This window comes from Nothobranchius furzeri, chromosome 10 (genome assembly GCF_043380555.1).
Source record: "Nothobranchius furzeri strain GRZ-AD chromosome 10, NfurGRZ-RIMD1, whole genome shotgun sequence".
Taxonomy (NCBI): Eukaryota; Metazoa; Chordata; class Actinopteri; order Cyprinodontiformes; family Nothobranchiidae; genus Nothobranchius; species Nothobranchius furzeri.
The window spans coordinates 61,613,244-61,640,715 of NC_091750.1; the positions used below are offsets into that span (position 1 = coordinate 61,613,244).

The following is a 27,472-nucleotide window of genomic DNA, read 5'->3' on the forward strand; positions in this document are numbered from 1 at the left end:
CCATCACGCAGGAGAAAATCCACATCAGAACTATTTTTATATGAAAATACTTGCATCTTTTTTGTGACTGAATAAAGGTGAAACTTCAAGGGATTAAAATAATCTGACGAGAGAAAGAGCTAGAAAAGAGAATGGTGTGAGCGGTGATGTGAGGTCAGCTGAGTGTGCAGTGAGCTGAGTTGGCATCAATGAGGCAGCGTTCACCTAAAACCGGCACACAGCAGCCTGTCGCGCTGCCGGTCTGGCAGCTGTGTTGCATAACAGCAGCTTATGTAAACGCTTCTGCTCTCCACAGGGATATATCTAACTTTCCTATGAAGCTGTGAATGTCCTCCTTTTTTAGAATATGACAGCACATCCACATCATCAGAGGATCTAAAATCGGTGTGTGCAGTGTTTACGTAGTAAACAAAATGTTGTTTCTAGTGATGGTTTGAAAGTCATTTATTATGAAATTCAGTAGTAAATATATTCTAGAAAGATCTGTGTTAGTTCAGTTTAAGGGGTTGAAAATTCTAGGAAAAAAATTGAATTATTTTTACATTTTTATTTACTAATAGCTAAAATGTAAAAATCTACACAAATGACATCAAAAGTTTATTTTATGATGAGTAAAGATGAAATTTTCTCATTAAACACTGTGTTTGTACTCCAGCTGCTCTGTAAGTAATTTTACACACACACACACACGCATGTACGCACACACATGGATATTCATACACACACACACACACACACATATGCATGCACGTACACACAGATACTCGTACAAACACACACACACACACGCATGCAGGTATGCACCCGAATACACTTACACACACGTGTGCGCACACACAAACACACACAAATACACACACACATGCATACACACACAGATACTCATACACACACACATGCACACACACACACACACAGAGATACTCATACACACACACGCACACACATACACACACACACACATGCGTGCATGCATGCACGCACACACCCAAATACACACACACACACACACACACACACACACACACAAATACACACACACATGCATGCATGCACACTCACAAATGCATGCACACACACACACACACACACACACACATGCATGCATGCATGCACACGCACACACAAACACACACATGGTTTGTGTGTATCTGTGAGCTCTCAACAGAGTTACAAACGTCTATCATCGATCTGAACTTGACAGCAGGAGGTTGGACTACTACCAGACCTCAAATCAGTCTCCCTTCACTAACAAACAGAGGAACACAGAATCTGTCTAACTGAATCAGAAAGTAGAAGAAAAGAAGAAAATATCATTTCTATAGCGCCTCTCAAGATAAAAATCACGAGGCGCTTCAAAGTAGACAGACAGAAAGTCTGCATGACTGAAAGTATCTTGATTACTCACAAAAACACCGGTAACTTCTGAGGGCTTTAGCTGAGGAGCCTATGAATCAACACTTATTTTGAGTTCACAATTAATACATTATATACCATCTGCTCACACACACACAAGCATGGACACACACACAGAGTGTGATTAGGAGTAGTGACTCAGCAGCTCAGCAGGAGCAGATGGACTTAATCACAAAACGCAAACCAGTGATACCATCAAATATTGATTAAAACGTGTATAATATATGTGCTCTTTGGTGTGAGATTACCTCCTGTTCTCTACAACTTCAATGGTTTCTATGTGATTTTACTGCAGCTCTTTATCTAGGGCTCCTGCAGAGCTGGATTCAGACCAAGGAGGGAAATTTCCAGAACAAACCAAACTAGAAACAAGTGACACGATAACAAAGAGGTAGGAAAGACAAGGAGAGAACAAAGCCATTGTAGCTTTAGATCGGGGGATGCATGCAGAGTGTCCTATTTAAATGAGAAATAAGCAGATGCAAAAAAAAAAAAAAATCAACCCACATACACTTCAAACAAGAGAAGCAGCATGACGGAGAGCAGAGGGGGACGTATGGAGAAGGATTGACAGGTGACGTTGAGAGAAGAGGATCTCAACAGGAGAGTAAAGAATGAGGCACTTACAGAAATAAATGCAGACATGCAGAAGAACATGAAGAAGGAAGTTGCAGTTAAGCAGATGAGAGAATAAAACAAAGTTTGGCCTTGACAGCACGGAGAGAAAGAAGCCAACGATGCAGTTTGAAAAGTGAGAGCCGCACTGCAGACCGTGGCTCCTCCTCACCTCTCTCCCACTCATCACCTCCACCAAACCAGCATCATTTAATGAGCAAACAACACATGCTGCAATCTTTAAAGTGCTAAATGGTGTGTAGAAAATAAAAAATAACACATTAAGCTTTAAATATACACATCAAGGGGGAAAAGCATAGTTTGAACCCCTGCTGATTTTATAAGTCTGCTCACTAACAAAGAAATGATCATGCTATAATTTACACGGTTGGTTGTTTTAAACAGAATATTAAACATGCATTTCAAAGACGTTATTAAACAGTTTGAATTTTCATGAAGGGATTAAATCCCTCTGTAAATCAGAGGCCCAGACTGATGGACACAAGTAGCAATAGCAGTGAAGGGTTTATTATACTGAAAAACTAAATCTGTTTTCATCTGTTTCAGCATGTAACTTGTTATTTATATGTAAATGCCATTACCTTTAACAAATCATTCAATTCAGTTTTGTTTATTTATATAAAAGCGCCAAACCACAACAAGAGTTTCCTGTGTGAGAAAACCCAGGATGTTTGATATGGTTAGGGCTATCGATGTCCATTACATCTACGTAGTCCAACTCTTCATTTCTGATACCAATATAATACCAGTATCAATATCAGCTGGGCTCCTCTCACATGATAAAAGGAAAAACCCAACTCATTAAAGGTACTCCTACCATGTATACTTATACTTGAAACATAATCTGTTTACATTATTTGGCAACTATTTCAATTTATGTTAGGAGATGGAAAAAAAGTGCTGTATCTATTTTATCTCCAACAGCAGCTGGATCACATTTTTCCTGAGCTAATCCTGACAAACATCCCTACACAGGGCAGCTTGCTACTTCTCCACAACAAATACAAACATCTAGAAGTTGTGAAACAGAATGCTACCATAGATCATTCATCCCCTCTGCAGTAAGAGTGTAAAACTCCTCAGTTGAAATGGTACTGGCATTATCCTGGTACACAATAACACCCCTGCAATGTGTTCAATACTTGTGCAATACTGGATGGACTCTGTGGCCCTTATGCTGCATAGCAAAAGTTTTCTTTTTATTTGTTGTTTTTAGCGATTGAAGGTTACAAATAATGGCTTATTGCCTTTGTGTGTTTATCTATAACCTTATTATTTTTCTTCCTTTTATCTAAGGCTATGTGCTGCTGTCGCAGGTGAAGTTCCCCACTGTGGGACCTCTCAGGAGGTAGAGTGGGTTGTCTAGTAATCAGAAGGTTGCAGGTTCGATCCCGGCTCCGACCAGAGAATGCTGCTGTTGTGTCCTTGGGCAAGACACTTAACCCACCTTTCTTGCTGGTGGTGGTTAGAGGGACCGACAGCACCAGTGTTCAGCAGGCCTCGCCTCTGTCAGTGCGCTCCAAGGCAGCTGTAGCTACATCATAGCTCATCCCAGCCAGCTTGTGAATGTGTGTGTAAATGTGTGTGTAAATGACTGACTGTGTTGTGAAGCGCCTTGGGGGGCTGTAGAACCCTAGAAGGCATTATACAAATACAGGAAATTTACCATATTCTACTCTAGTCCAAAACTAGATCTTGCATCTGTTATATTTTAATATTAGGAGTGAGAGGAGATAAAGCTGAAGAGTCTCTAATATGTGCATGGTAAGTAAACGCTGTGTCATTAAAGAAGTTAAAACCAATACAGATCATTTTGAATAATGCATTTTAACATCCCTGCTTCCTAAAACTCCAGATCTCCCAATAGACCCGTCTCCACTATCGCAACGTCTGGTTAATTTTACCAGACCTTCCAGGGACCGGGTCCTTTCAGAGACTAACCAAATAACTGCCTTGGTACTCGGAAAAGGCTCAGTAGAGTCACTGGGTGCATGCTGATTGGTTAAAACTCAGTCGAAAATGACATCAGCAGAGTCGCCAAACAACCGGTTTGTGTAAGATTAGAAGAGCTGATGGCGAAGCAGAATGGAAGGACAAGAAAATAATCACTGTTTCTAAACTCCCAATAACAGCAAATGTGGCGGAAATCAACGCACAACGCAATAATGTTCGGCGCTTTGTGGTCTCCCACAGAGCATTACAAAAATGGCAATTCTTGTGGTCATTGAACGCCGCTTTTTACGTCACACAGCTCCTTTGGATTCATTTTTGTGACATTAATGTCCATGGACACCTTAACTCATTCACTGCCAGCTGTTTTCTGAACAGAAAGCCCCTGACTGCGAGTGTTTTTGAGCATTTTTACTGTTTTTTAAAGAGTCACAGAATATTTTGCTCTAAGACAAAGTAAACACTAAAACTACCAAAAGAAAGAGTAGACTAATTTCTTACATAAAGAAAAATCGGCGTGTTTCTAGCTTTTTCCCTTCGTTCACAGTTCGTTGTCGACGTGTGAGCTGCAGAAACTTTTCCAGGTTGCGCCTCGCTTTAAGGATCTCCTAACACATGAACTGTCCGCTTCCTGACCACAAGGCTGAAAATCACCTTTAGAGCCAAGATGTTTGCTCCCAAGGTCCCATTGACGACTTTGATCATCAATGGCAGTGAGCGGTTGGATGAGTTAGAGGAATACTGGGACTTTAACTCTTGTCCATCCATTCATCCATCCATTTTCATCCGCTTGTCTGGAGTTGGGTCGTGGGAACAGTAGCCTAAGGCGAGAGGCCCAGACTTCCCTCTCCCTAGCCACTTGGGTCAGCTCCTCCGGGGGAATCCCAAGGCATTCCCTGGCCAGGTGAGAGACATAGTCCCTCCAGCGTGCACTGGGTCTACCTTTAGGTCTCCTACCGGTTGGGCGTGCCCGGAAAACCTCACCAGGGAGGTGTCCAGGAGGCATCCTGACCAGATGCCCGAGCCACCTTAACTGGCTCCTCTTGATGTGGAGGAGCAGTGGGTCTACTCCAAGCCCCTCCCAAATGGCCGAGCTTCTCACCCTATCTCTAAGGGAGAGCCCAGCCACTCTTCGAAGAAAACTCATTTCGGCCGCTTGTATCCACGATCTCGTTCTTTCGGTCACTACCCAAAGCTCATGACCATAGGTGAGGGAAAGAACGTAGATCGACCGGTAAATCAAGAGCTTCGCCTTCTGACTCAGCTGTCTCTCCACCACGACAGACCGGTACAACGGCCACATCACTGCAGATGCAGCACCAATCCACCTATCGATCTCATGCTCCAGTTTTCCCTCACTCGTGAACACGAGATATTTAAACTCCTCCACTTGGGGCAGGACCTCATCCCTGACCCGGAGAAGGCATTCTACCCTTTTCCGAATCAAGACCATGGTCTCAGATATAGAGGAGCTGATTTCCATCCCGGCTGCTTCACACTTGGCTGCGAACCGCTCCAGCGAAAGCTGAAGATCACGTTCTGATGAAGCCAACAGGACCACATCATCTGCAAAAAGCAGAGACCTGATCCTCAGGCCACCAAAACGGATGCCCTCCACACCTTGGCTGCGCCTAGAAATCCTGTCCATAAAGGTTATGAACAGAATCGGTGACAAAGGGCAGCCTTGGCGGAGTCTAACTCTCACTGGGAACGAGCCTGACTTACTGCCGGCAATGCGGACCAAGCTCTGACACCGGTCATGCAGGGACCTAACAGCCTGTATCAGAGGGCCTGCTACCCCATACTCCCGGATTACCCCCCACAGGGCCCCCCGAGGGACGCGGTCAAACGCCTTCTCCAAATCCACAAAACACATGTAGACTGGTTGGGCAAATTCCCACGCACCCTCCAGGATCCCCCTAAGGGTATAGAGCTGGTCCAGTGTTCCACGGCCAGGACGAAAACCACATTGTTCCTCCTGAATCTGAGGTTCAACAATCCGACGGATCCTCCTCTCCAGAACCCCTGAATAGACCTTACCAGGAAGGCTCAGGGGTGTGATCCCCCTGTAGTTGGAACACACCCTGCTGCCCCCCTTTTTAAATAAGGGGACCACCACCCCAGTCTGTCAGTCCAGTGGGACTGCCCCCGATGTCCATGCAATATTGCAGAGCCACGTCAGCCAACACAGCCCCACGACATCCAGAGCCTTAAGGAACTCCAGGCGGATCTCATCCACCCCCGGAGCCTTGCCACAGAGGAGCTTTTTAACCACCTCAGTGACCTCAGCACCAGAGATTTGAGAGGCCAAACCAAAGTCCCCAGACTCTGCTTCCTCACTGGAAGACGTGTCGGTGGGATTGAGGAGGTCTTTGAAGTATTCTGCCCACCGATCTACTACGTCCTGAGTAGAGGTCAGCAGCACATCATCCCCACTATAGATAGTGTTGGTGTGTGTTTATGTGTGTTTATTCACTTAGCAGACGCTTTTATCCAAAGCGTCTTACAATTAATAACCTGTAGGGCATGTTGTGATCTGTGGGGGAAACCGGAGTACCCGGAGGAAACCCACGCATGCATGGGGAGAACACGCAACTCCACGCAGAAAGGCCGCAGCCGAGTTTCGAACCTGCGACCTTCGTGCTGCAAGGCAACAGTGCTAACCACTGCTCCACCATGCAGCCCAAGATATGATAGTGTTGGTAGCGCACTGCTTTCCCCCCCTGAGGCGCTGAATGGTGGACCAGAATCTCCTTGAAGCCGTACGGAACTCTTGCTCCATGGTCTCACCAAACTCCTCCCATGCCTGGGTTTTTGCCTTGGGGACCACCCGAGCCGCGTTCCGCTTGGACTGCCGGTACCCGTCAGCTGCCTCTGGAGTCCCACAGGCCAAAAGGACTCTTTCTTCAGCTTGACAGCATCCCTAACCGTCGGTGTCCACCAGCAGGTTTGGGGGTTGCACCACGACAGGCACCGACAATCCTGCGACCACAACTCCGGTCGGCCGCCTCAACAATGGAGGCACAGAACAGGGTCTATTCAGACTAAATGTCCCCCACCTCCCCGGGAACATTTAGGGAGTTCTGTTGTAGGTGGGAATTGAAGCTCCTTCTGACAGGAGATTCTGCCAGACGTTCCCAGCAGACCCTCGCATTACGTTTGGGCCTGCCTGGTCTGACCGGCATCATCCCCCATCATCTGAGCCAACTCACCACCAGGTAGTGGTTAGTTGACAGCTCCGCCCCTCTCTTCACCCGAGAGTCCAAGACATGCGGTCGCAGGTCAGATGAAACAACAACAAAGTCGATCATCGAGCTGCGGCCTAAGGTATCCTGGTGCCAAGAGCACATATGGACACCTTTATGTCTGAACATGGTGTTCTTCAACTCTTGTTTGGTGCGAAATTCATTTTATTTAGATGTAAAGTAAAATATCTCTCAATCAAAATTCTGAATATTAGGATTTAATGTTGAAGGCTACTGAGTGGCATCACATTGCACACCGGGTGGCAGCTGCCTAGATTTAATGACGAGTGAGTTCATTCAAAAGTGGATGTCACTTTCTGTATATGCACGAGGCTCATGGCTCCAAGCCGGCAGTTGGGGTCGGACATGGCGTCTCTGTGTGTAAACAGAGCTTAGAAGTATTAACCTGTCAGCCACATCCGTGTCCTAAGCTACTTACAGGTCATCTGTCTTCCTAATGAGACCGGCCCCACTGCGACATCCTATCATGCTATCTATTGTGTGACATCACAGCAGGCTGACTGGTTCCTAAGCAACCAGATGAACTTGTCACAAATAAAGAATTAGTGGAGAAACAAAATCAAACTAAAGGTAGAATTTTACCTGGTCTTTTAACACAGATTCTTGTGTTTTATGTCAAACTAATATCATCTACAGATATCAGATAATCTCAGACACTAGTTTACAACTGGTTTGTGCTTTCTGCTGATATAGATCTGATAATGATCACTGCCTAGAGTGAACATAAATATTATTTTAAATGTTTAAATGCATTCGCCCAATACATGGGAGGTTCTAGACTAACATGGGGGGAGTGAGACCAGCTGCTCTGGAAGAAAGGCCAATTTGTATAAAATAACAAAAAAATAACAACAAACATGCCTTTGAATCAGAAATCCGGGGTTTTTCCTCAGAGGGCACATCTAGAGGTGGAAAAATGTACTGCACCTTAAGCCTCTGGTTGACAAATGGCCAACAGTGCTATAACACATTGTTTCACAATTATATTCTCATATTATGTTGTTTATTTTGAAGACATACTCATAAGAAATGTCTCGCCAAATCTGCGTCAGTCTAGGTGCATCCACACACAATTGCAAGCACACTCTGTGATGGACATCTTCTCGTAAATGGACATCTAACTCTACTGGCTAATGCTGAGCGGTGCTCAATTTAAATAGCATGGATCCATACAGGACGGGGGATGGGCTTACCCAAATAAAAATATCATGTATTGCCTACATTACACCACAGTACAGGGAAAGCTGTTAGTGTAAAGTTATGATTACTAGTTGTCTAAGAATGTTATATTTGGTGCAAAAAGTAAAAAGTATTAAGTATTTTTACATTTTGTGTGTAATTACTATATCATGAAAACAATTCAGTTACAACGGCTTTAGATACAACAGCTTTTCTGTTCATTTCAAAACATAACTATTTTGCAAAAACATGTATTATCTAAGTTATGTATCTCAGTGATAACATGAAAATATTTGTCGAAGCATCACTTTTTAATTTCAGATAAATGCATGCTTTGGTTCCACAGCCCACTTTAGGCTAAACTATCAACAGCAAAAAAAAGCTGCACATATTAATGCTTACGCTCTGCCCTAAGCAGGGGGTTCGGAGCTTGCTTGCTGTCAGGGTGGCACTGGCCCACCATGGACCCCTCCTAGAACTGCCCCTGGTCACAGAGGCATTATCTTCCACACCACTAGGAGTAAAAGTCAATGTCTCACTGTGAAAACCTGCAGTGAAATTCAATTTCTGGCCAACAATCATTTTTTAAGCTGACTGTGGCTTAACAAAACCTGTCTCCATCTAATCCATCTCAGCAAGACGTCTTTATCGGAACTGAACCTTTGACAATCCTTATGTCAAAGTACTCATGAACCCAGTGCCTGTTTCTGGCCTCATTACAGGGGTTAATGAAAGTAAGAACCTCAAGCTCCTTTTGCAGCTCTGGTGGGACTCAGAGTTAGGCAGTCGGGCCCAGAAACCTACTTCTGCTGTAACTTCTGTGACTGAAAAAACCCACACAATAGAAAAAAATACACACACACATATATATATATATATATATATATATATATATATATATATATATATATATATATATATATATATATATATATATATGTTTTAAAATGTAAGGATCTAGCATAAAGCTCACAATTAACTACTATAGTTTGAAATTAAAGAAATCAAGTTAGAAAATAAAGGTCTGTTTTACAAAAAGCCAAAGGTCAGGATAAATATAAAAAGTCAATTAATGGGGCTTAATGTGTGGAATTGATGTATTTTTACATGTGATAAAAAGGTTTGAACATATTTTTTTACATTTCTCTCAGGATCGAGGCTGCATTTTTCATTCTGATGTTGATGATACTGCATGTTGTAAAAATGAAAAGCTACAGAGTTGTTTTGCTTTTATATGGTGTATGCTAATAACATGCAATCAAACATTTGATCTAATTCAGTTTTAAATCTGTTTCTCTTTGTATGGTATTTGTTTCTCTCTTCACCTGCTACGTCTAATTTTAAAATAAACTTTATTTAGTCATTCACAAATGAAGAACACACCCTTGGCTATAAGAATTAACCAACAGATGCACACGATGATATGGGATCAAGAGATAAAAACGAGGCGTTGCATCTGTACCGAGCCCAGTCCCATCAATTTGGCAGCAAGTGTGTTACCATGCCTACGGGTCCAAATCGATACTGCTTCCAAAAATAGCACATAGTCACAACAGTCTTACTTCCAGTCGCCGAGGGATAAACATGGCAACAGCAGCATTTAAGTGAGTCTCAAAGAAAACGGTTATGCAAAAGTGAGAGTTTAATCCCTAACACAAGGTTTCTCCAGGAAAGCCCTATCCTGGATTTCACTGGCTGCTACTGGACTCTAATAGAGTCAGATTCCAACTGAATTCACAACAAATCATTAAATAGAAGAAGATGAATTTGACAATGAATCATTACAAATGATTTAAATTGTAACGCAGGAAAATGGTCAGTAAGCATGAAAAAGCCTCCGGAACTAAGAGCCCATATAGGGGTGAGTCACAAATTGGTCATTTAGGTCACAATTACGACTATATAACCACAAAATGACGGAATGCCCTAGATGTCCGATACGATCTGCTTCAAAAATAACTGTGTCACTCCAATTCTGATGTCGAGGGACGAGCTAGAGCTACGACATCAGCCCAGAGAGAGGCAGTGGTGCAGACACAGGCAGGAGAGAAATCAGGATGATGAGAGTAGACGTGAAAGCAAACAGGAAGACACCGAATGTCAAGAATAAAATGAAACCCCGACAAGCTGGGTTGTTCCGAACGAACATCAGCATGTGTCTGACATGATCCGGCTGCAGTGGAAACCAGGTGGAAGGAAATGTGCATGGCTCAATGGGAGTGGAAGCAGGATAAGTAGGTGGATTTCTGAGGGAGACGTGATGCTGATGTATTTTTGTGCCAGGAGGCAAAGCTCTGGTACTCATTCCTGCAGCGTGGGCAGGACTCCATTCATCGATTTCATTCAGCTTCTACCTTTTCTTGACCTCTTTCAGTATTTGTGCCACTCTTTCCCTTCACAGCTCTGGCTGCGAAAAGGGACACAAACGTTCATAAAAGAGGTGAGGAAGCAAGATGCTTACCCCATTTTGAGATTTGAATTCATCTTCTTCAAGAAAAAGAAGACAGAAAGCTTTATGCAACAGATTTGCACTAAAAGAGTTAGAAAAGTTGTGTTCATTCATCCTTTTCTTTAAACAGTGCAAAGATTTCTCACCTGTTTGCCCTCCACCGTGTAGATCTTCTTCACCACCCCAGAGTCGAGCTTGATGGCTTCGGTGATGTCGGTCAGGACCTGCTCGTAAGAATGGGCTGTTTTCTTGTTCAGCAGGATCCTCACAGCTTTCCGAGGCTTAACTCCACTCCGCACCACCGTCACAAGCTTTGGACGGATGAAGTCCTTGCTTTCGCGGCCCTCTGGGGCCCCAGGCTTTGGGCTGCTCATGGAGAGAGGGCTACGAGAAGACGCCTTGACGTTCACCGACCAGTTGGGGTTCACATTCTTTGTGTAGTCTAGCTTTTTGTAGGCTTCGATGGAGCTGCAGATGTAGCTTTCACCTGGTAAGGTCAGAGAGGAGGAGTTGGAATCAAACAGCCTTGTTGTAAAAAATTCAGATCATGTATGAATCTGAGAGAAAACAGAGCAGTTCCTCAGCCTTGTCTAGCCTGTGAGGCTGCTTAGTCTTCTGCCTGAGGGAAGTAGGGTGAATTGTTTTGGGCTGGATGAATGGAGCCCATCTTTGATTTCTTTGTTTTGGTTTGACATTAATCCAGCATAGTCCGTTAATCCGAAATCGTGGTATAGGGGTGTTATCACTGGTTTGATCATGTTATGATGCGATTTCAATATAGTGGACTGCCATTCGGTGTTTGACGATATCTCAAAATTACCATTTTAAATTAGAATCGATTTAGGAGTCACTGATCGATATGAAACAAGTGATCAAACACAATCATTTCTCACGGGAGAGACTATTTATTTTCATAGACTGTTTTCTCACTGTTGGCAAAACTTCAAATTAAAAGTGCGTTAGATAAATAGTTATTGAATTGAGCTTTTGTGTTTTGGATCAACGATAAAACAATCCATGTCTTGTCACGGTGATTGATTAGTTGAATTAAAGTTGCAATAAAATAGCAAACATTTAAAATGCTAAACTAATTTTAAACACTTTTAATAAGAAAATAGCTCAAACGTATACTATTGCTAGGAGTTTTTAACTAATTAAGATGGGCTTTATTTTGCATGATAATGTACACCAATGTTTATCCATAAACCATGAATAAAACAGATGCACCGATTCTGGTTCTGAGGGCCGAGATCATTTTCAGATTTGTCTACAGCTTTGACCTGCCAATATCAATTCTGGAAAATTCAGGTTTATTTCTAATAATCAGTTGCTCAAGAGGTAGAGCGGGCTGCCCAGTAATTGGAAGGTTGTAGGATTGAGCCCGGCTGCTGCTGTGTCCTTGGGCAAGATGTTGCCTCCCGGTGGTGGTCACAGGGACCGGTGGCACCCGTCTTCGGCAGTCTTTCCTCTGTCAGTGCGCCCCAGGGCAGCTGTGACTACATTGTAGCTCGTCCCCACTAGGCTGTGAATGAGTGTGTGTGTGTGTGTGTGTGTGTGTGTGTGTGTGTGTGTGTGTGTGTGTGGGTGAATGACTGATTGTGTTGTAAAGCACCTTGGGGGGGTTCTAGGACTTCAGAATACGGGCCAAAATTTGACTTTTTTTCATGTTTAACTTGAAAATTATGAATCTGCAAGTAAAATCCTCTATATTGGAGTATCTGTAAAAGGTTTAGAGTTCACAGACTGAAAATGTCATGTTCTTCTTCTTTTTTATTGCTTCTTGGAAAAAAGACAAATCTGATTACTGAGTGTCAGATTGACCAAATCCAAATTGTACACCATCTGAAACATCACAATGTTTTATGTTACGATACTGAATCGATATTTAAAAGCAGTGTATCAATTTATTATTAAGAATTCACTTAAGCCAGGTGGACACTACGAGACTTTTTTACTCGTAGCATCCTGCTTCATCTTAAATTGTACAACTTCCTCGCAGAGCAACTCTCACATGTCATGTGCTCACACGGAACAACTGAGTTCTCAGATGCAACCTGACTGCTCACACTTTACACCTGGTAGAAACGTAAAAAAATGCTAAAAATAGCTGTTTTTGCGCAATTCGTCAGACTTTTGATTGTGTTGTTACTGATGTCTGTTGTCCCTCGGGATTGCTGTAGGGGGAGGACACCTTTATATGTGGGGGTTGAAAAAAAAGAAAGAAAGAAAGAAAGAAAGAAAGAAAGAAAGAAAGAAAGAAAGAAAGAAAATCAATGTTTGTGATGTTTAATTTAACATAAACACAGAAAACACGCTTTCTCAACAATCCTTGTCATTGTGTGCAAAAAAAAAAGTGTATAAATAAAAACGTATTACGTGCATTAATAAGGAGCCGTGTTGACACGTGCTGTGTGTGCAGTTCTGGTACTTTTGAGTCGCAATGCTGCTGCTTTAACAGTTCAAGGCCCTCTCGACTCACGAGGAATGAGCAAAATATATCGGGATCTGGTCGTGAGTCGTTAATCGCCTGTCATTACCTGCAGTATACTACAAAAGCAATGGCGCCCACAAGGGGTGGCTAGGGGTGGCCATGGCTACCCCTAGAAAATTAGCTAATTAATGTTCACTCAAACTATAAATTGATCTTATTTATTCAAGACATAATTGTAAAACAAAATAAAAATAATACAATTAATGAATAAAGAAATAATCAGAATAAAAAAATACATACGCTTCTGCTGCTCACTGTTTAAAAAATGTTTTTATCTCCATAGTTTTTTGTGAACACAGCAACAGGTGAATTAAAATAAAAAAAATTTGATTTTAAAATTAATTTGGAACTAACATTTTAAATAACTAAATGTTTGTGTTTGTGAAATGTAAGTTAAATGTTTTGGATACATACTGTTTTTTTTTAAATAAAAGTGAATAAAAGAGCAATGCAATACATCGCCAAAGGCTAAACTCTCTCAGAGCTACCACAAGGACGAATTTGGTGTGCCACCCCACAAATGTCTTCGGCCCGTCTGGCCACCCCTATCAAAATTTTCTGGAGGCGCCCCTGTACAGGAGGCACAACACAAAACTCTGCTCAAAAATTCACGCACGATAAAATTGGGTAAAATTGGCTCTAAAAAGTCGCACAGTGTCCGCCTGGCTTTACAAACATTTACAGTATTTGTGACTCAATCTCTGACTGCTGGCGACAGTTTTCACCACCTTCATTCTATCGAAACAACATTTCGCCATAACTCTAATGTGTTGTGGAAGCATCTGCCTGACTTTTCCCATTCGATTGTCTTTAAAGAGCAAGTCACCCCTTACAAGAAGCATACTCCACTCCCACTTCATGTTTGAAAAATGCAACAAATGCTGTTGCCTAGCAGACCGAGAGGGTGGAGCCACTAACAAATACACACACTCACGACATCGTGACATCATAATGTACCAGTTTACATCATAGCATACCTCTTAGCCAATAGCGGTGGCAGATTTAAATTCAAATGCAGTGAAGAGTTTTTACCTGACAACGGCACAACACTGACAGTTTCAGGCAGAAAATTTAAATTATAACTAAAATGCACTAAAGTGCAAAACTACTGACTACACGTGTCTGCAGCACGATTAGACACACATTTATATAGTTTATCAGAAAAAAAATAGTTGATTTGGGGGTGACTTGCTCTTTAAAGAGCAAGTCAACCCCTACCAGAGTCCAACTCCACTCTCACTTCATGTTTGAAAAATGCAACAAATGCTGTTGCCTGGCAGACCAAGAAGGCAGAGCTGCTAACAAATACACACACACACAGGCTCACGACAGCATTGTGACATCATAATGTACCAGTTTACATCATAGCATACCTCTTAGCCAATAGCGATGGCAGATTTAAATTAAAATACAGTGCAGAGTTTTTACCTGACAACGGCACAACACTGCCAGTTTTAGGCAGAATATTTAAATTTTAACTAAGATACAGTGCCAAATTATTGACTACATGTGTCTGCAGCACGATTAGACACTCGTTTATTTAGTTTATCAGCCAAAAAAGTTTATTTGGGAGTGACTTGCTCTTTAAACTGCATATATCATCTTTACATAGGGTAACACAACATCATCTCCTATCGTATGCCAGAGTTTTGCCATCACACACCCCTGGTGAATATCAGCGATTCCAATCAGCCGATTTCAGTCACCAAACGTTTTTATTTTTGTGTGAATTTACTTTAAAAGCATAAATATTAAAGATAGCATGTTTCTCACTTAAGCCTTGCCAATGGTGCCGCGGGAAAGGGAGCTGGAAGATCACACAACACAAGTCAGGACCTTAAAGTCCAGCTCTCATGAATAATATTTAAAGGATCAGAGCAGGCTTTGCTATTTAAAACTCACCTTCTAGCAGCTGATCAATGCTGGTGATTTTCTTGCCATCCAGGGTATAGATGGTTCGGACGCCCTGGGGCAAATTGACGTTGTCGGACAGCGAGCGGGTCAGATCCGCAAGCAGCGCGTCAAAAGTCCGGAACCTGTCCGCGGAGATGGCGTACACGATCCCATTGAAGTAGCGGTCACCGTTGCGGTAGAACCGCACTTTTTTGGCTCTCTTCTCCACGGTGAGGGTCTTCAGGGTCCGAGTCCGGTACAGGCTGCAGTGAGCGCTGTGTGTGGGACTCGGAACCCCGTTCAGCATCTTGGCTCCGGACCGGCCGAATCTCTGACCTTTGTCCCGGTCGTCGAAATGCTCCATCTCCATGTCGAGGCTCACGAGTACGGCTGTACTGTCTGAGGGAGCGGAACAAAGTAGGGAGGGGAGGGTGAAAACTTTTTACGGTTTGTGAAAAAGGCAGAAAAGCAGGTAAACAAAAACAAAGATGAAGAGCGGAATCAGGAGAGGCTGGTAAAGCAGCCAGCCGGTGTCTTAGAATAACTCCCTAATGACAGATTAAGTGCTCTTAAGCCGAGAGGCGGACGGCGCGCTTCATGACGCCCGTCTGCGGCTGGGGGTGCGTCGGAGTTCGGATGTAAGAGCGGCAGTCACGAATCCCTTTGAAATATTACCAAAATATTTAACATCACCCAACCACCTCTATCGTTGCGTAATACATGGTAATTAATAAACATGAATAATAATGTCAAGTCTAGACTTCAGAAGGTCTGATGGTGCTGATGAGAATGTCCACCCATCACTTATAGCAGCGCTTACCGACGCGAGCAATCAGCGCCTCGGTCACCTCCAGCCTGGGCTGATGTGTGGTTTCCAGCAGATGTTTTAGTAAAAATAAAAAGATTGAGCTGATTGGAGTTTTGATGCTGATGTAGTCAGATCCCCGCCTTGGCTGCAGAGAGCCACCTGCTCCTCTCCGTGCGTTCCTTCCTTTGTTGTCCGGTTGCTCCACCACCAAGTGAAGTGTGTGTGCGTGTGCGTGTGCGTGCGTGTGTGTGCGCGCAAGAGAGAGAGAGAGAGAGAGAGAGAGAGAGAGAGAGAGAGAGAGAGAGAGAGAGAGAGAGAGAGAGAGAGAGAGAGATCGCTGTGTGGCAGCTGTTTCACCCTCCCATCCATCTCTCACCACCACCTCCTTCACGTCACACTGTCGTGATTTCCATTCAGCACCCCCTCCTTAAGTATGCAAGCCCACGCTCCACACGTGTGCATGGGATGCTGCTGCTCCTGCACCCTCCCAGCAAGGGGGTGGAGGGGACACATCACTTACACATTAGTTTTAAAAGCCTCTAATTTTATTTAAAAAATCTCAGGTCGAAAATGTATTCTACATTATAATTCAAATGTTTTATTCATTTATTCTAATATATATCACACATTGTTTATTTTTAGTGACCAGAGACCATCACCACCACTTTAACACACACACACACACACACACACACACACACACACACACACACACACACACACACACACACACACACACACACACACACACACACAAACAATGATTTTTTTCCAGAGACGAGGATTCGAGTCACACTTACAAAGACTTGAGACTAGATTTGTGTTCATGACCTGACCTGGGACTCCAGGTTTGGGACTTGAGAGAATCTGAGAAGGTGAACACGAGCTGGATGGCAACACAGAACTTGTGTTCTGATTCATGGATGCACAAGCAGGACTGAATCGGAGGTTGCTCTACTAATGAGCCACTTTTGTCTGAAACTTAGATGCATTCGTTTTTATTAAACTTGATTTGGACTTAAAGACTTGAAACGTGGGGGGACTTGACTTCTGTGCCTCTAAAAGTTTCAGTCATTATATATTTAACATTTCCCCTCAACAACGTGTTTATTTAATTGTCCTTTAGTTTACATCATTTTTTAAACACGGAGTGATTAAGGTGTGGCATTTTTGTAGGAATATATCAAGCAACAGCGTCCGTTACTTTCTATATTTTTCTCCCAACAATTATTTTTTTATTTGGGGATGCAGTCACAAGAACCCGGCGTGCATTACAAACTAAGGGCTGGCTGATGAGGTGTTCTGGTCTAAATGAATCCTGAACAAACTGGAGGAGACTGTTCTAGGACGAGTGCCAAAAAGACGAAGGACAAGAACAGAACTAGTTAACTGTTTTAAGAGTTTTAATATATGTGGTTTATGCAAAAATTCTCCAAGTCAATATTCAGCCAAATTTGATGGACTTAGGTCTCAAGTAACTTACCTCAAATGACAGAATTCAGTAAAATAACTTGTTGTGTATAATAACAGAGCATGTATTGTAAAGGCATTTTATATATTCAAAATGTTTCCCTACATTTAGCACAGTTTCATCATACTTAAAATGAAACTTTCCTAAAAATGGCCATATACAAACATGTTTACATTTTATACAATTTCAACTAATCTAAATGCTAATCTACATCTAAACGTAAAACTGAACTTAAACTCTGATCTAAATTTAAATTTCAACTATACATGTTAAACCTAAAAGTTAAATATAAATGCTAAAACTAAACTTAAATGATAAATCAAAATGTTTATTTTAAATGTTAAACCTAAATGTTCAACCTAAATGTTAAATCTAAATTGAAATGTTCAATCTAAATGTTAAACCTCTAACCTAAATGTTAAACATAAATGTTCAATCTAAATGTTAAACCTCCAACCTAAATGTTAAAGCTAAATGTTAACTCAAAACTTTAAACCTAATGTACGTCTAAACCTAAATGTTAAAACTAAACTTAAATGTTAAATCTAAATGTTAAGCCTGAATGTTAAATCTAAATTGAAATGTTCAATCTAAATGTTAAACGGCTAAACCTAAAGCTATTTCAACATTCAAAACTCTGCTCACCCCTCCGTCTCCACCTCCTACCAACAATCTATCAGCTGACACCTTTGCCTCATTCTTCACTGACAAAGTGGCAGCTATAAGCAAACAGTTTACTCAACTGGCCACTCCTGAACATTCACTACCACAAACTCCTTCAAGCCCAACCATCTCAGGCCCTACTGCTTCATTTTCCTCTTTTTCCCCTCTCACTGAGAACTGTGTGTCCAAGCTTCTCACGTGCAGCCGCCCTACTACATGCCCACTCGACTCCATTCCAACTAAGCTGCTCCAAGCTATTGCTCCTACAGTAGCCGCAGCAGTCACACATGTGATCAACGCTTCACTGACATCCGGTACATTTCCCACCTCTCTCAAGCATGCTCAGGTTAAACCGCTGCTAAAAAAAACACCTCTTCCTCCAAATCATGTGGAGAACTACCGACCTATCTCTCTCCTCCCTTTTCTGTCCAAAATCATTGAAAGGGTGGCTTTCAAGCAGATCACAGAATACCTCTCACAAAACTGTCTGCTTGACCCTTACCAATCTGGGTTCAAAAAGGGCCACTCCACTGAAACTGCTCTGTTAGCAGTTAAAAGAAGCTAGAGCGACAGGCAAATCCTCAGTGCTTATCCTGCTCGACTTACCGGCTGCATTTGACACTGTCAACCATGGCTTCCTTTTGTCCACACTCACAACCATGGGCATCACAGAGAAAGCACACGCCTGGTTTGAATCGTACCTCACAGGACAATCATTAAGTGTATCTTGGCTTGGACAATCCTCTACCATGCACCATCTTGCCACAGGAGTCCCCCAGGGCTCTGTATTAGGACCTCTTCTCTTTGCCATATACACCACCTCACTGGGTGAGATCATTCGATCACATGGCTTCTTCTACCACTGCTATGCAGAAGACACCCAGCTCCATCTGTCATTTCCACCGGACGACCACACTGTCTCTGCACGAATATCAAACTGTCTCTCTGACATATCAAAATGGATGAAATCCCACCATCTCCAAGTCAACCTCTCTAAAACTGAACTACTTGTCATCCCAGCAAAACCATCCATACAGCACAATATCTCAATCCAGAATGACTTCCTATCTCTGGCTCCTTCAAAGACAGTTCGAAATCTGGGTTTTGTGACTGATGAACACCTGACCTTTAAAGATCATGTTGCCTCTGTTGTTCGTTCATGCCGCTTTGCGCTGTATAACATACGAAAGATCAGATCATACCTAACACAACATGCCACCCAGCTCCTGGTGCAATCCACTGTCATCTCCAGCCTCGATTACTGCAATGCCCTTCTAACTGGTCTTCCAGCCTGTGCTGTGAGACCTCTTCAAATGGTCCAGAACGCAGCGGCGCGTTTGGTCTTCAACCAGCCAAAAAGAGCACACGTCATCCCTCTGTTAATTGAGCTCCACTGGCTACCGCTAGCAGCACGCATCAAATTCAAATTGCTAACACTAGCATACAAAGTCTGAGATGGTGCGGCTCCCATCTACCTGAATCCTCTTGCAAAAGCTTACGTCTCGGCCCGGCCGCTCCGGTCATCACAGGATCGTCGGCTAGCAGCGCCTACACCACGCTCAGGACAATCCAGACTCTTCTCATGCATTGTTCCACAAATGTGGAATGACCTTCCAAGCACTACCAGAACAGGGGCTTCCTTTTCATTTTTCAAGAAACTCCTGAAGACCCTGCTCTTCAGAGAGCATCTTCTTAACTAGCACCCTCCCTGCACCCGTCCCCACCTCTCTACTGTCCACTCCTTGTTCCCTCCTCTCCACGATTGATGTCAAGTTGTTGTTGTTAGCCTCAAGGGCAACATGCCGATTATCACTTGTAAGTCGCTTTGGACAAAAGCGTCTGCTAAATACATAAACCTAAATGTTAAAGCTAAATGTTAACTCAAAATTTTAAACCTAATGTAAATCTAAACCTAAGTGTTAAAACTAAACGTAAATGGTAAAACTAAATGGTAAATCTTAATGTGCAAGTTAAATCATTTTGTCATATGCAAAATTCCCACACTCCTTAAACTATCAGCGTTTGTGGTCGTGCCCACAACAAAGGTTGACCAGTTGTGCTAATTTTTTTTTTCACAATGGACACTGACTGCATATCATTGGACATCTTAGCAATGGTTATAGCAAAGAAAGATTTAGCTCAAATATTTAGATTTAACATATTTTAGATTTAAAATGTTGGTTTAGATTCAACATTAAGATTAGCTGAAACAATGTTATGTTTGTATATCAGCATTTTTGGGGCAATATTCATTTAGAATATGATGAAAGTGTGTTATATATGATTAGTCTGTTTCATGTACAACTTACACTTGGCATCCCATAACAGACTGCTTGCAAACAATACAACTTTTTTTTCTACAATTATACACATCGCATCTCCACAATTCTACATAGCACAGTCTGCAATGAGAACATGGTTCAAAATTCTCTAACTGAGACTCCTTTTGCATTTCCATGTTTCCATCATAGTTCACATCTCTGCAAACACATCTCTCTTTTACATTTTTTATGCTTTCACTTGTAGGTGTTACTTTTCAGCTCCCACATGGTGATCAGGGACAGAGGAGCTAACACATTTACCAAATGTAAGCAGCAGTTTTGCATTTCATCATGGTTTAACAGTCACTGTTATGATTTGTTACTGCTTAATTTTTCTGTTAAGAATGTCTGAGTGATTTACTCTGTTCCAGCGTGATGTACAAGCAGAAAACAGCTAGTTTTTCTACGTAAAACCCAGATGGACAGGGAGCAGGAATAATTGTGCCTGTTCTTGTGTTATTTTTACAGATTTTTATGTATAAATATGCTATAACTAGATTATGAGTAACAGATATACTAATAAAAACACCCAATTACAGCCAAGTGAAACTAGAAAAATTAGAAGCTGGTGCAAATGTTCATACATTTCCATAATTCAACATAAAGCGAGAAACCATCTAAAGGCTCATGTGTTTTGGATTAATTAAGTGATTAGTGTGATGATTTGAGCCAAAAATATTCTAATTGTCAGAGACTTTGAATTAGGGGTTTTCGTAAGCTGTAAACCATCATCATCACAGTTAAAGTCTGAAAATATCTGGCTTTGCATGTAATGAGTCCATCTCATATATTAGTTTCACCATTTAAGATGAATTACTGAAATAAAGCAACTTGTTTTAATCTTTTGAGAATCTATGAGGAATTATGTGGAATTGAATTTGATCAGTCAATCTAAAACCAAAACAAAACAGAAGCATATTTAGGATTGTGCACCAAGTCAGCAAAACAGATGAGCTAAAGAGATGGGAGTCTTACTTTTTTAGACTTGGATTATGAATGTTACACCCAAAATGAGAACAGAAAATGAACTTGATGTGTAGATTTTTTTTAAATAAGTAGATTTTGGAGGTGTAATACAGTGAACAGTTATGCACATTGTACATAATTCTGCATGAAATGTTAGATCCACACAAATCCAACAAAAGTTGGCAACGGATACACTTCAAACAAATACAAAAAAATGATCTTTATTTTATCCTGGAGATTTTGTTATTCCAAATGTGAAATGAAAGAACCAGATAAAGTCAAGAAGTATCAATCATTGAACCAAATGAGAGTGAAACCCATGTTTTATACAAAAAACTGGGTTTTATTATAGTCTGAACACATTAGCACAAGAGTTTTGGGCACAAAAAGTGGATTTTGAAGGATTTTTTTTTAAATCTTCAGGCAGAAAATGCAGAAAAACAGCTCAAGTGTTTGGAATGAGCAACGCTCACATAGAATAAAATGCGAGTTTATAATATGATGCAAAAAGAACATTTTGGCTTACATAATATGTGATGTTTACTGCATTAAGCAAGAAATTCTTAAATATCTTAGTTTATCCAATAGCTGGTCTAATACCAAACCATTGTTCTGTGTGTTTTGGTGATGCTGATTAAAAGTGAAGCTGTGCTCCAGTTTTCTTCAGCAAACTAATTAGGGCTTCTGGCAGTTTCTCATCTCAATATTTCACCTCCTCCTGGCACTTTTCTGACACCCACATGCATAAAGATGGTCAGTGGGTTGGACGGGGGTGAATGCCCACACTGTGGGTGACCTACATGCACAGAGATTGGTGGATGTGGTGCTGCTTACGTAAAACACGCTGTAGGAGTTGTTTTAAAGGAGAAAAACATAACCGCAAAAGAATGTCAGACTCAGCGGGCATTTTAACAGCTTGCCTCACCACACACTAAGCCTGTAATAATAACACAAGTTTAAATTGGTTATTTAAAGCAGAAAAATCTGTAAACTAAGATTATTTATAAACCTTCAGCTGTTTAAACAAGTATTTAACACATCATGTAAACAGCAACTACAGTAGCAAAGTAATCAGCCACTGAAATATGAGGTATAGATGGCGGGTAACTTTTCCCTTTGGGGTATCTTTTTCACTCCTCTCTCTGTTGTTGAATCACCTCCTCCTCCTCCTACATTCACGTTCCCGCCAATTCCATCTCCTTCTTCTTCCTTTTCTTTGTTAGATTTAATCGGTGACTTCTTGCTGGTCTGCTTCCCTCTAAGTGGCAAAAGATGGCATAGAGAGAAGCAAACATTGTCAAGTAAGCAGCTAGAAGACACATTCTAGTATTAGTAGATAGGGTGGGATGATACACAGTAATCTCAGTATAAACCACATGCTGAATACTCCAAACATCAGATGTCTGAATCTGTTCCTATGCTCTATAAAACAAGTGATGTAATAAACAAAAAGGCCTTGTTTTGGTAAACAGTTCTGCCTTATTTGTCATATGTATGTATGTCTGATCTCAGAATTGTGTGTACTGAAACTCTAATTTCCCTCTGGGATTAATAAAGTATTTTTGAATTGAATTGAATTGAATATTGTGCCGAGATTTGGGGGAATGTGAGAAAAAAATGTAGAGTCTGTGTTGAAATTACAAAAAGGGCACATTAGAATTGATGACAATTGCCGAGGGATACCAAATAAAGAGGAGCCAGTTGAGGTGGCTCAGGCATCTGGATGCCTCCTGGATGCTTCCCTGGTGAGGTCCAAATGAGAGGAGATCTAAAGGCAGACCCAGGACATGCTGGAGGAACTGTCTCTCAGCTGGCCAGGGAACGCCTTGGGATTACCCTGGACGAGCTGGCCCAAGTGGCTGTGGAGAGGGAAGTCTGGGCCTCTCTGCTTAGGCTACAGCCCGAACAACCCAACCCTGGATAAATGGAGGAGAACAAACGAACAAGTGGACTGACTGACCGACCGATCGGATGGATGGATGGATATGTACATCAATTCATGGTGATTGTATAAAATAACAGTTTTAACTATTGTTACTAGCTTAAAAGTGTTTTAAAGAGACAATATCTTTGCTTTTTTAAATTTCAACATCGAACTGTTGTTGAAAATTAATTAAATGATGCCCAGTTGTAAAAAAATTTTTGGCAGTTTTGTAACACATAACCATAAAAACTTGGTTTAAAAATACACGGGAACGGGTCTAAGGGTGTTTCTCAATGTCACGGCTTCTGGCCTCGCCACGGTCACGTGTTGCAAGTTACGGGTGAATAAACGTTCATATTATCAGACTATTTCCGTGATGCATTCTTCAATGTGTTCCGTGTCTGTCGCTAAACATCTATGAAGCGGTAAACATGGTAATGTTGACGAACAATGAGCGCCCTGACTTAGTGTGGAAGACCTGATGCTGCCGGGACAGACGGCTCCTCTGATGGCGTTTCCTTGCGTTACCATACTTGGCTCATCTGGACTCAGCCTAATATAATTTTTACTTGTGTGTGTGTGTGAGTCTGTGTGTGTGTGCGTGTGATTGCATAGGTTTGTTAATGTTTTTAACCTGTTATGGGAATCTGGGGTCATTTTGTAAAGCACTTTGAATAACACTTTGTTTGAAAAGCGCTTTGGAAATAAAATTTGATTGATTGATTGATTGAATGAAAACTGGAAGCAGCGTCTTGACCAATCACAAGCTTGCGGTTTCCGTCTCTATAGACGGATAGTTAAAATTTGGGGCATGTCTCCGTCTTCCTCCGCAGGCCTGTCAAGGGCTTTTGCGTCGACGCATAATGGTGTTGCGTGTGTTCATCCTAACGCAGACAGAGAAGTATAAATTAGGCTTAATGGTCATCCGTTGGTAAGGTCTTACTCGAACACAAAAATTCTGCTTATTTACAATGATTTAGATATGTGCTGCCCCCTATTGCCAGGAAAGATACACATTGTCACTTTAATTCTTAATATGCTGAACAAAGAACTAATGTGAGGTCTATGTGTGTCTCTGTTCTTAGCGTGACTTCAATAAAAACATCATAAATTACTATTACTATGACTAGTTAGAGCCTTAAATACAACAGGAACAAATAACAAAAAATGGCTTGTCTGAATGCTTAAAGCAATGTTAGTTCGCTGAGTTGTGACTCACAAACCTAATAGATTTGTTTGCTGGGTTCTTCTGTCGCTGACTGGACTCTTTTCCTCTCTGGGTCTCATGGATTGAAGTCAGCTAAAAATGTCAATAATAGCATTTTAATAAATAATGAAGCTTTTTTTAGTCCCCTGCTGACATGTGAAAAGCTGTTTATGAGATTATGAGAAAGAACAGAGTTTCATGTGAGCTCTGCAGAAATTTAGTTCTGCAACAAGTCAAAAAGTTCTATTGTAAGGATTTTATTGTTCTGCAACAGATGCATGCATGAGACATCATAGCTATGTCTGCAGGAGAAGAGCCAGAGTGTGGTCTTTATGCTATTTTATCATGTTTATAAGATATTATTTATGCTTACCAAAGCTATTTCTTTTAGATATGCCCGCCTCTCATCGTTGGTTTTATGGAAAGCCTTTAGGTGAAAGGAATAAAAAAAGCATACATCTTTATTTGTTCCCGTCTATAATCATCAAACCCACCTTACCAAATCACTTGGGAGCCCTCAATAGCTCTCAGGCATTAGATTAGGGATTATGGGTTACAAATCCTGAGAGCTAAACCCGTATTTAACTAATATCACCGTCTGTTAAACAGAACAATAAACAAAGAACCACGTCACTAAACTACAAGCAGACTTGCCAAGTCAAAGCCATGCAGGACAGAGATTAGGAATAATTTTTGCATCAACTAAAGAATGTAAAACAAAATCGTTAAATAATCTTTTATAATCCAGGACTAAAGATGGTATTTTTTTGTGATGGACATATGTATTCTGTGGAGGAAAAGGCTGCTTATCTAACACACAATACAGCTAAACCCTTAGACACTGTGGCCTTTACAAGTTTTCCTCACTGAATCCATCTGAAAGCCTCATAAAAAGGTGAGACACACCTTTCCCTCCTGCTCAATTAGAAGGTGACAGTCCATTAGGCGACTCTGGAGGTCGGTCTTCTGTTTGGTCAGGAGCTTTAGGTGATGTTTAAGATTCTCCTGCAGCAAATGATCACTTTTATTCACACAGCTAGATGGGATGCTATTCTACTGAAGGCTAATGAAAAGACAGATAAAATGTATAAATGCAATAACGGGATGCTGGAAATAGAAAAACTAACTGGATTAATAAATGATTACGTGTATGTTGGTGTTATGTGAGATTAAAAAGAGGATGGAATATTGAAACATGGCAACATGCAGAGTTTAAATCAGTTTTCTTTTTGTTCTCATGTGGTGAACTAATAATCTACAAATCTGTCAGCGTTGGATTTAACACCCTGAAGCCACTTGTTAGATACACTAATGAGCATCTGTTAGCTCTGCCCTTAGGAACACACTCTTCAATGTTTAAATTTTAGTGATGTGTGTGTGTGTGTGTGTGTGTGTGTGTGTGTGTGTGTGTGTGTGTGTGTGTGTGTGTGTGTGTGTGTGTGTGTGTGTGGTTTTAGCATCGTAATTAGTGTGCATTACTCTCCCATGATCAGTAATCCCGTGATTACAGTACTGCAGTGATTAAACTCTGGTTTATGCAGCTGGTGTCAATGTTTTGTGCCTCTAGCGCCCTCTGCTGGTGTCCACTTCTGTCATTGCACTTACATTGAATTAATTAATCGAAGATCACTACTACAGCTAAATGAATCAAAGAAACCCCAACTGTAACACTCACTACTGCCATATCTTCATATGATCGAATGAAAGCCAGTCGATCTGTAAAGAAACGAGGAAATGTGAGCACTAGAGTGTGATCCAAATACAAAGTCATTTGTGAAGAGTTGCAAAAAATAAAAAAACCTAAATATTGTTTTGTCTTGTCATTTATCTGCTGGACAAAGGCAATGCTCACTCAAGCTGAAATGCTGCTTAAGACTCTTTTGATGGACTTAAAATAAATTTTGCAGAAGAGTGGACAGAAAGCAGGTCCATTACAGTATATCTGAAGCATTAAGAGAGTTCTGCTTCTGGCTCTACACCTGTTTATTAAAATTGGCTGTTTTTGTGTTTATTTTATAAATAGTAGAATTTAATTAAGTGCAATATTAAAAGGTTAACGTAAATCCACATACAGATCAGATAAATTGTAACTCTTATAATGCAAACTCAGTACAAAAGTTATGGAGGTTACCGTTTTCACTAATTTTCTACTTGTACTTCCTGTCGTGTCCTGTGCTCCTGCCCCTTTCTAGTTCCCCTCTCCCACTGGTCCGTGTGCTTACTGGTTCCTCAATTTAAAAGAATCGTTTCCTTTTAAGATTCATAGCCTCTAAACATACCAATCGGGTTTCCTCGGATGTCCTCCAGTTTGTCCTGAATGAGTGAAATCTGTCTTTCCAGCTGTCCATTTAGCTCTAATTGTGTCTCATACCTTGTCTTCCATTCATTACCTGAACCCAACAAAAACACATTAAAATCACACCAACCACGTGACGGGTTGATGAAAACAAACTGTTTAACACCTTCCCCATCAACGCAGTGCAGTCTGTCTTGTAGTTCACTCGAAGTTCTCCTCAGATCAGACACCGACTCTTCAAGCATTTCCCTGCAAGCAAAATATGTCAGTAGCTAGCTAGCTAGCCTCTAACTCTTAAAAAAAGCCAGATTATTATAAACCCTTTGAAAGATTTGTATGAAAATAGCTGAAAATAACTCACCTAATCTCCCTCTCTTCTTGAAGTTCAGTATGCAGACGCGACAAACTGTATTTACTGTAGTCTTCTTTAGCCATTTTTCAGACCTGAAAATCAGATGTGTTGTTAAGGGTCACCATGGAAACGGTTGTTTCCGGTTTGTTAAGTGTCGCCGCAAAAGCTAAAATAATGGTGAAAA

General features: G+C 41.4%; 2 protein-coding genes across 7 annotated transcripts in view; both read right to left on the bottom strand.

The window, feature by feature from the left end:
* Positions 1-16,233, bottom strand: part of dclk1a (doublecortin-like kinase 1a) — a 70,097-nt gene extending 53,864 nt beyond the window's left edge. For both annotated transcript variants that reach the window (XM_070555857.1, XM_054730792.2), the window contains exons 1-3: positions 16,101-16,233; positions 15,290-15,679; positions 11,043-11,383 (exon numbers count right to left, since the gene is read on the bottom strand). In XM_070555857.1, coding sequence (XP_070411958.1) covers positions 11,043-11,383; positions 15,290-15,650 — 702 coding nt within the window. In that variant the 5' untranslated portion in view covers positions 15,651-15,679; positions 16,101-16,233. The remainder of the gene's footprint in view (positions 1-11,042; positions 11,384-15,289; positions 15,680-16,100) is intronic.
* Positions 16,234-21,722: 5,489 nt separating this feature from the next.
* Positions 21,723-27,427, bottom strand: ccdc169 (coiled-coil domain containing 169). Of its 5 annotated transcripts, none has more exons than XM_015961573.3 (8): positions 27,298-27,423; positions 27,103-27,185; positions 26,920-27,030; positions 26,316-26,356; positions 25,547-25,645; positions 25,014-25,067; positions 24,657-24,733; positions 21,731-22,767 (listed from the first exon to the last, which is right to left on the bottom strand). In XM_015961573.3, exons 1-8 carry the CDS (start codon positions 27,369-27,371, stop codon positions 22,581-22,583), a joined length of 726 nt encoding a protein of 241 aa, XP_015817059.1. In that variant the 5' UTR covers positions 27,372-27,423; the 3' UTR covers positions 21,731-22,580. The 5 variants fall into 5 exon arrangements, with proteins under 5 accessions (XP_054586771.1, XP_015817060.1, XP_054586770.1 ...); XM_054730797.2 differs by lacking the exon at positions 21,731-22,767 and adding an exon at positions 24,257-24,317 and having other exon boundaries at positions 27,298-27,427; XM_054730796.2 differs by lacking the exon at positions 26,920-27,030 and having other exon boundaries at positions 21,723-22,767; positions 27,298-27,426.
* Between the last annotated feature and the right edge of the window lie 45 nt (positions 27,428-27,472).

Excerpts from the sequence above, each read along its gene's own strand:
- ccdc169 (XM_015961573.3), bottom strand. The coding sequence starts at position 27,371 with ATGGCTAAAGAAGACTACAGTAAATACAGTTTGTCGCGTCTGCATACT. Across the intron at positions 25,646-26,315 it reads CATATGAAGATATGGCAGTA|GAGAATCTTAAACATCACCT; the intron begins GTGAGTGTTACA and ends CATTTGCTGCAG. Across the intron at positions 24,734-25,013 it reads ATCTAAAAGAAATAGCTTTG|CTGACTTCAATCCATGAGAC; the intron begins GTAAGCATAAAT and ends TGACATTTTTAG.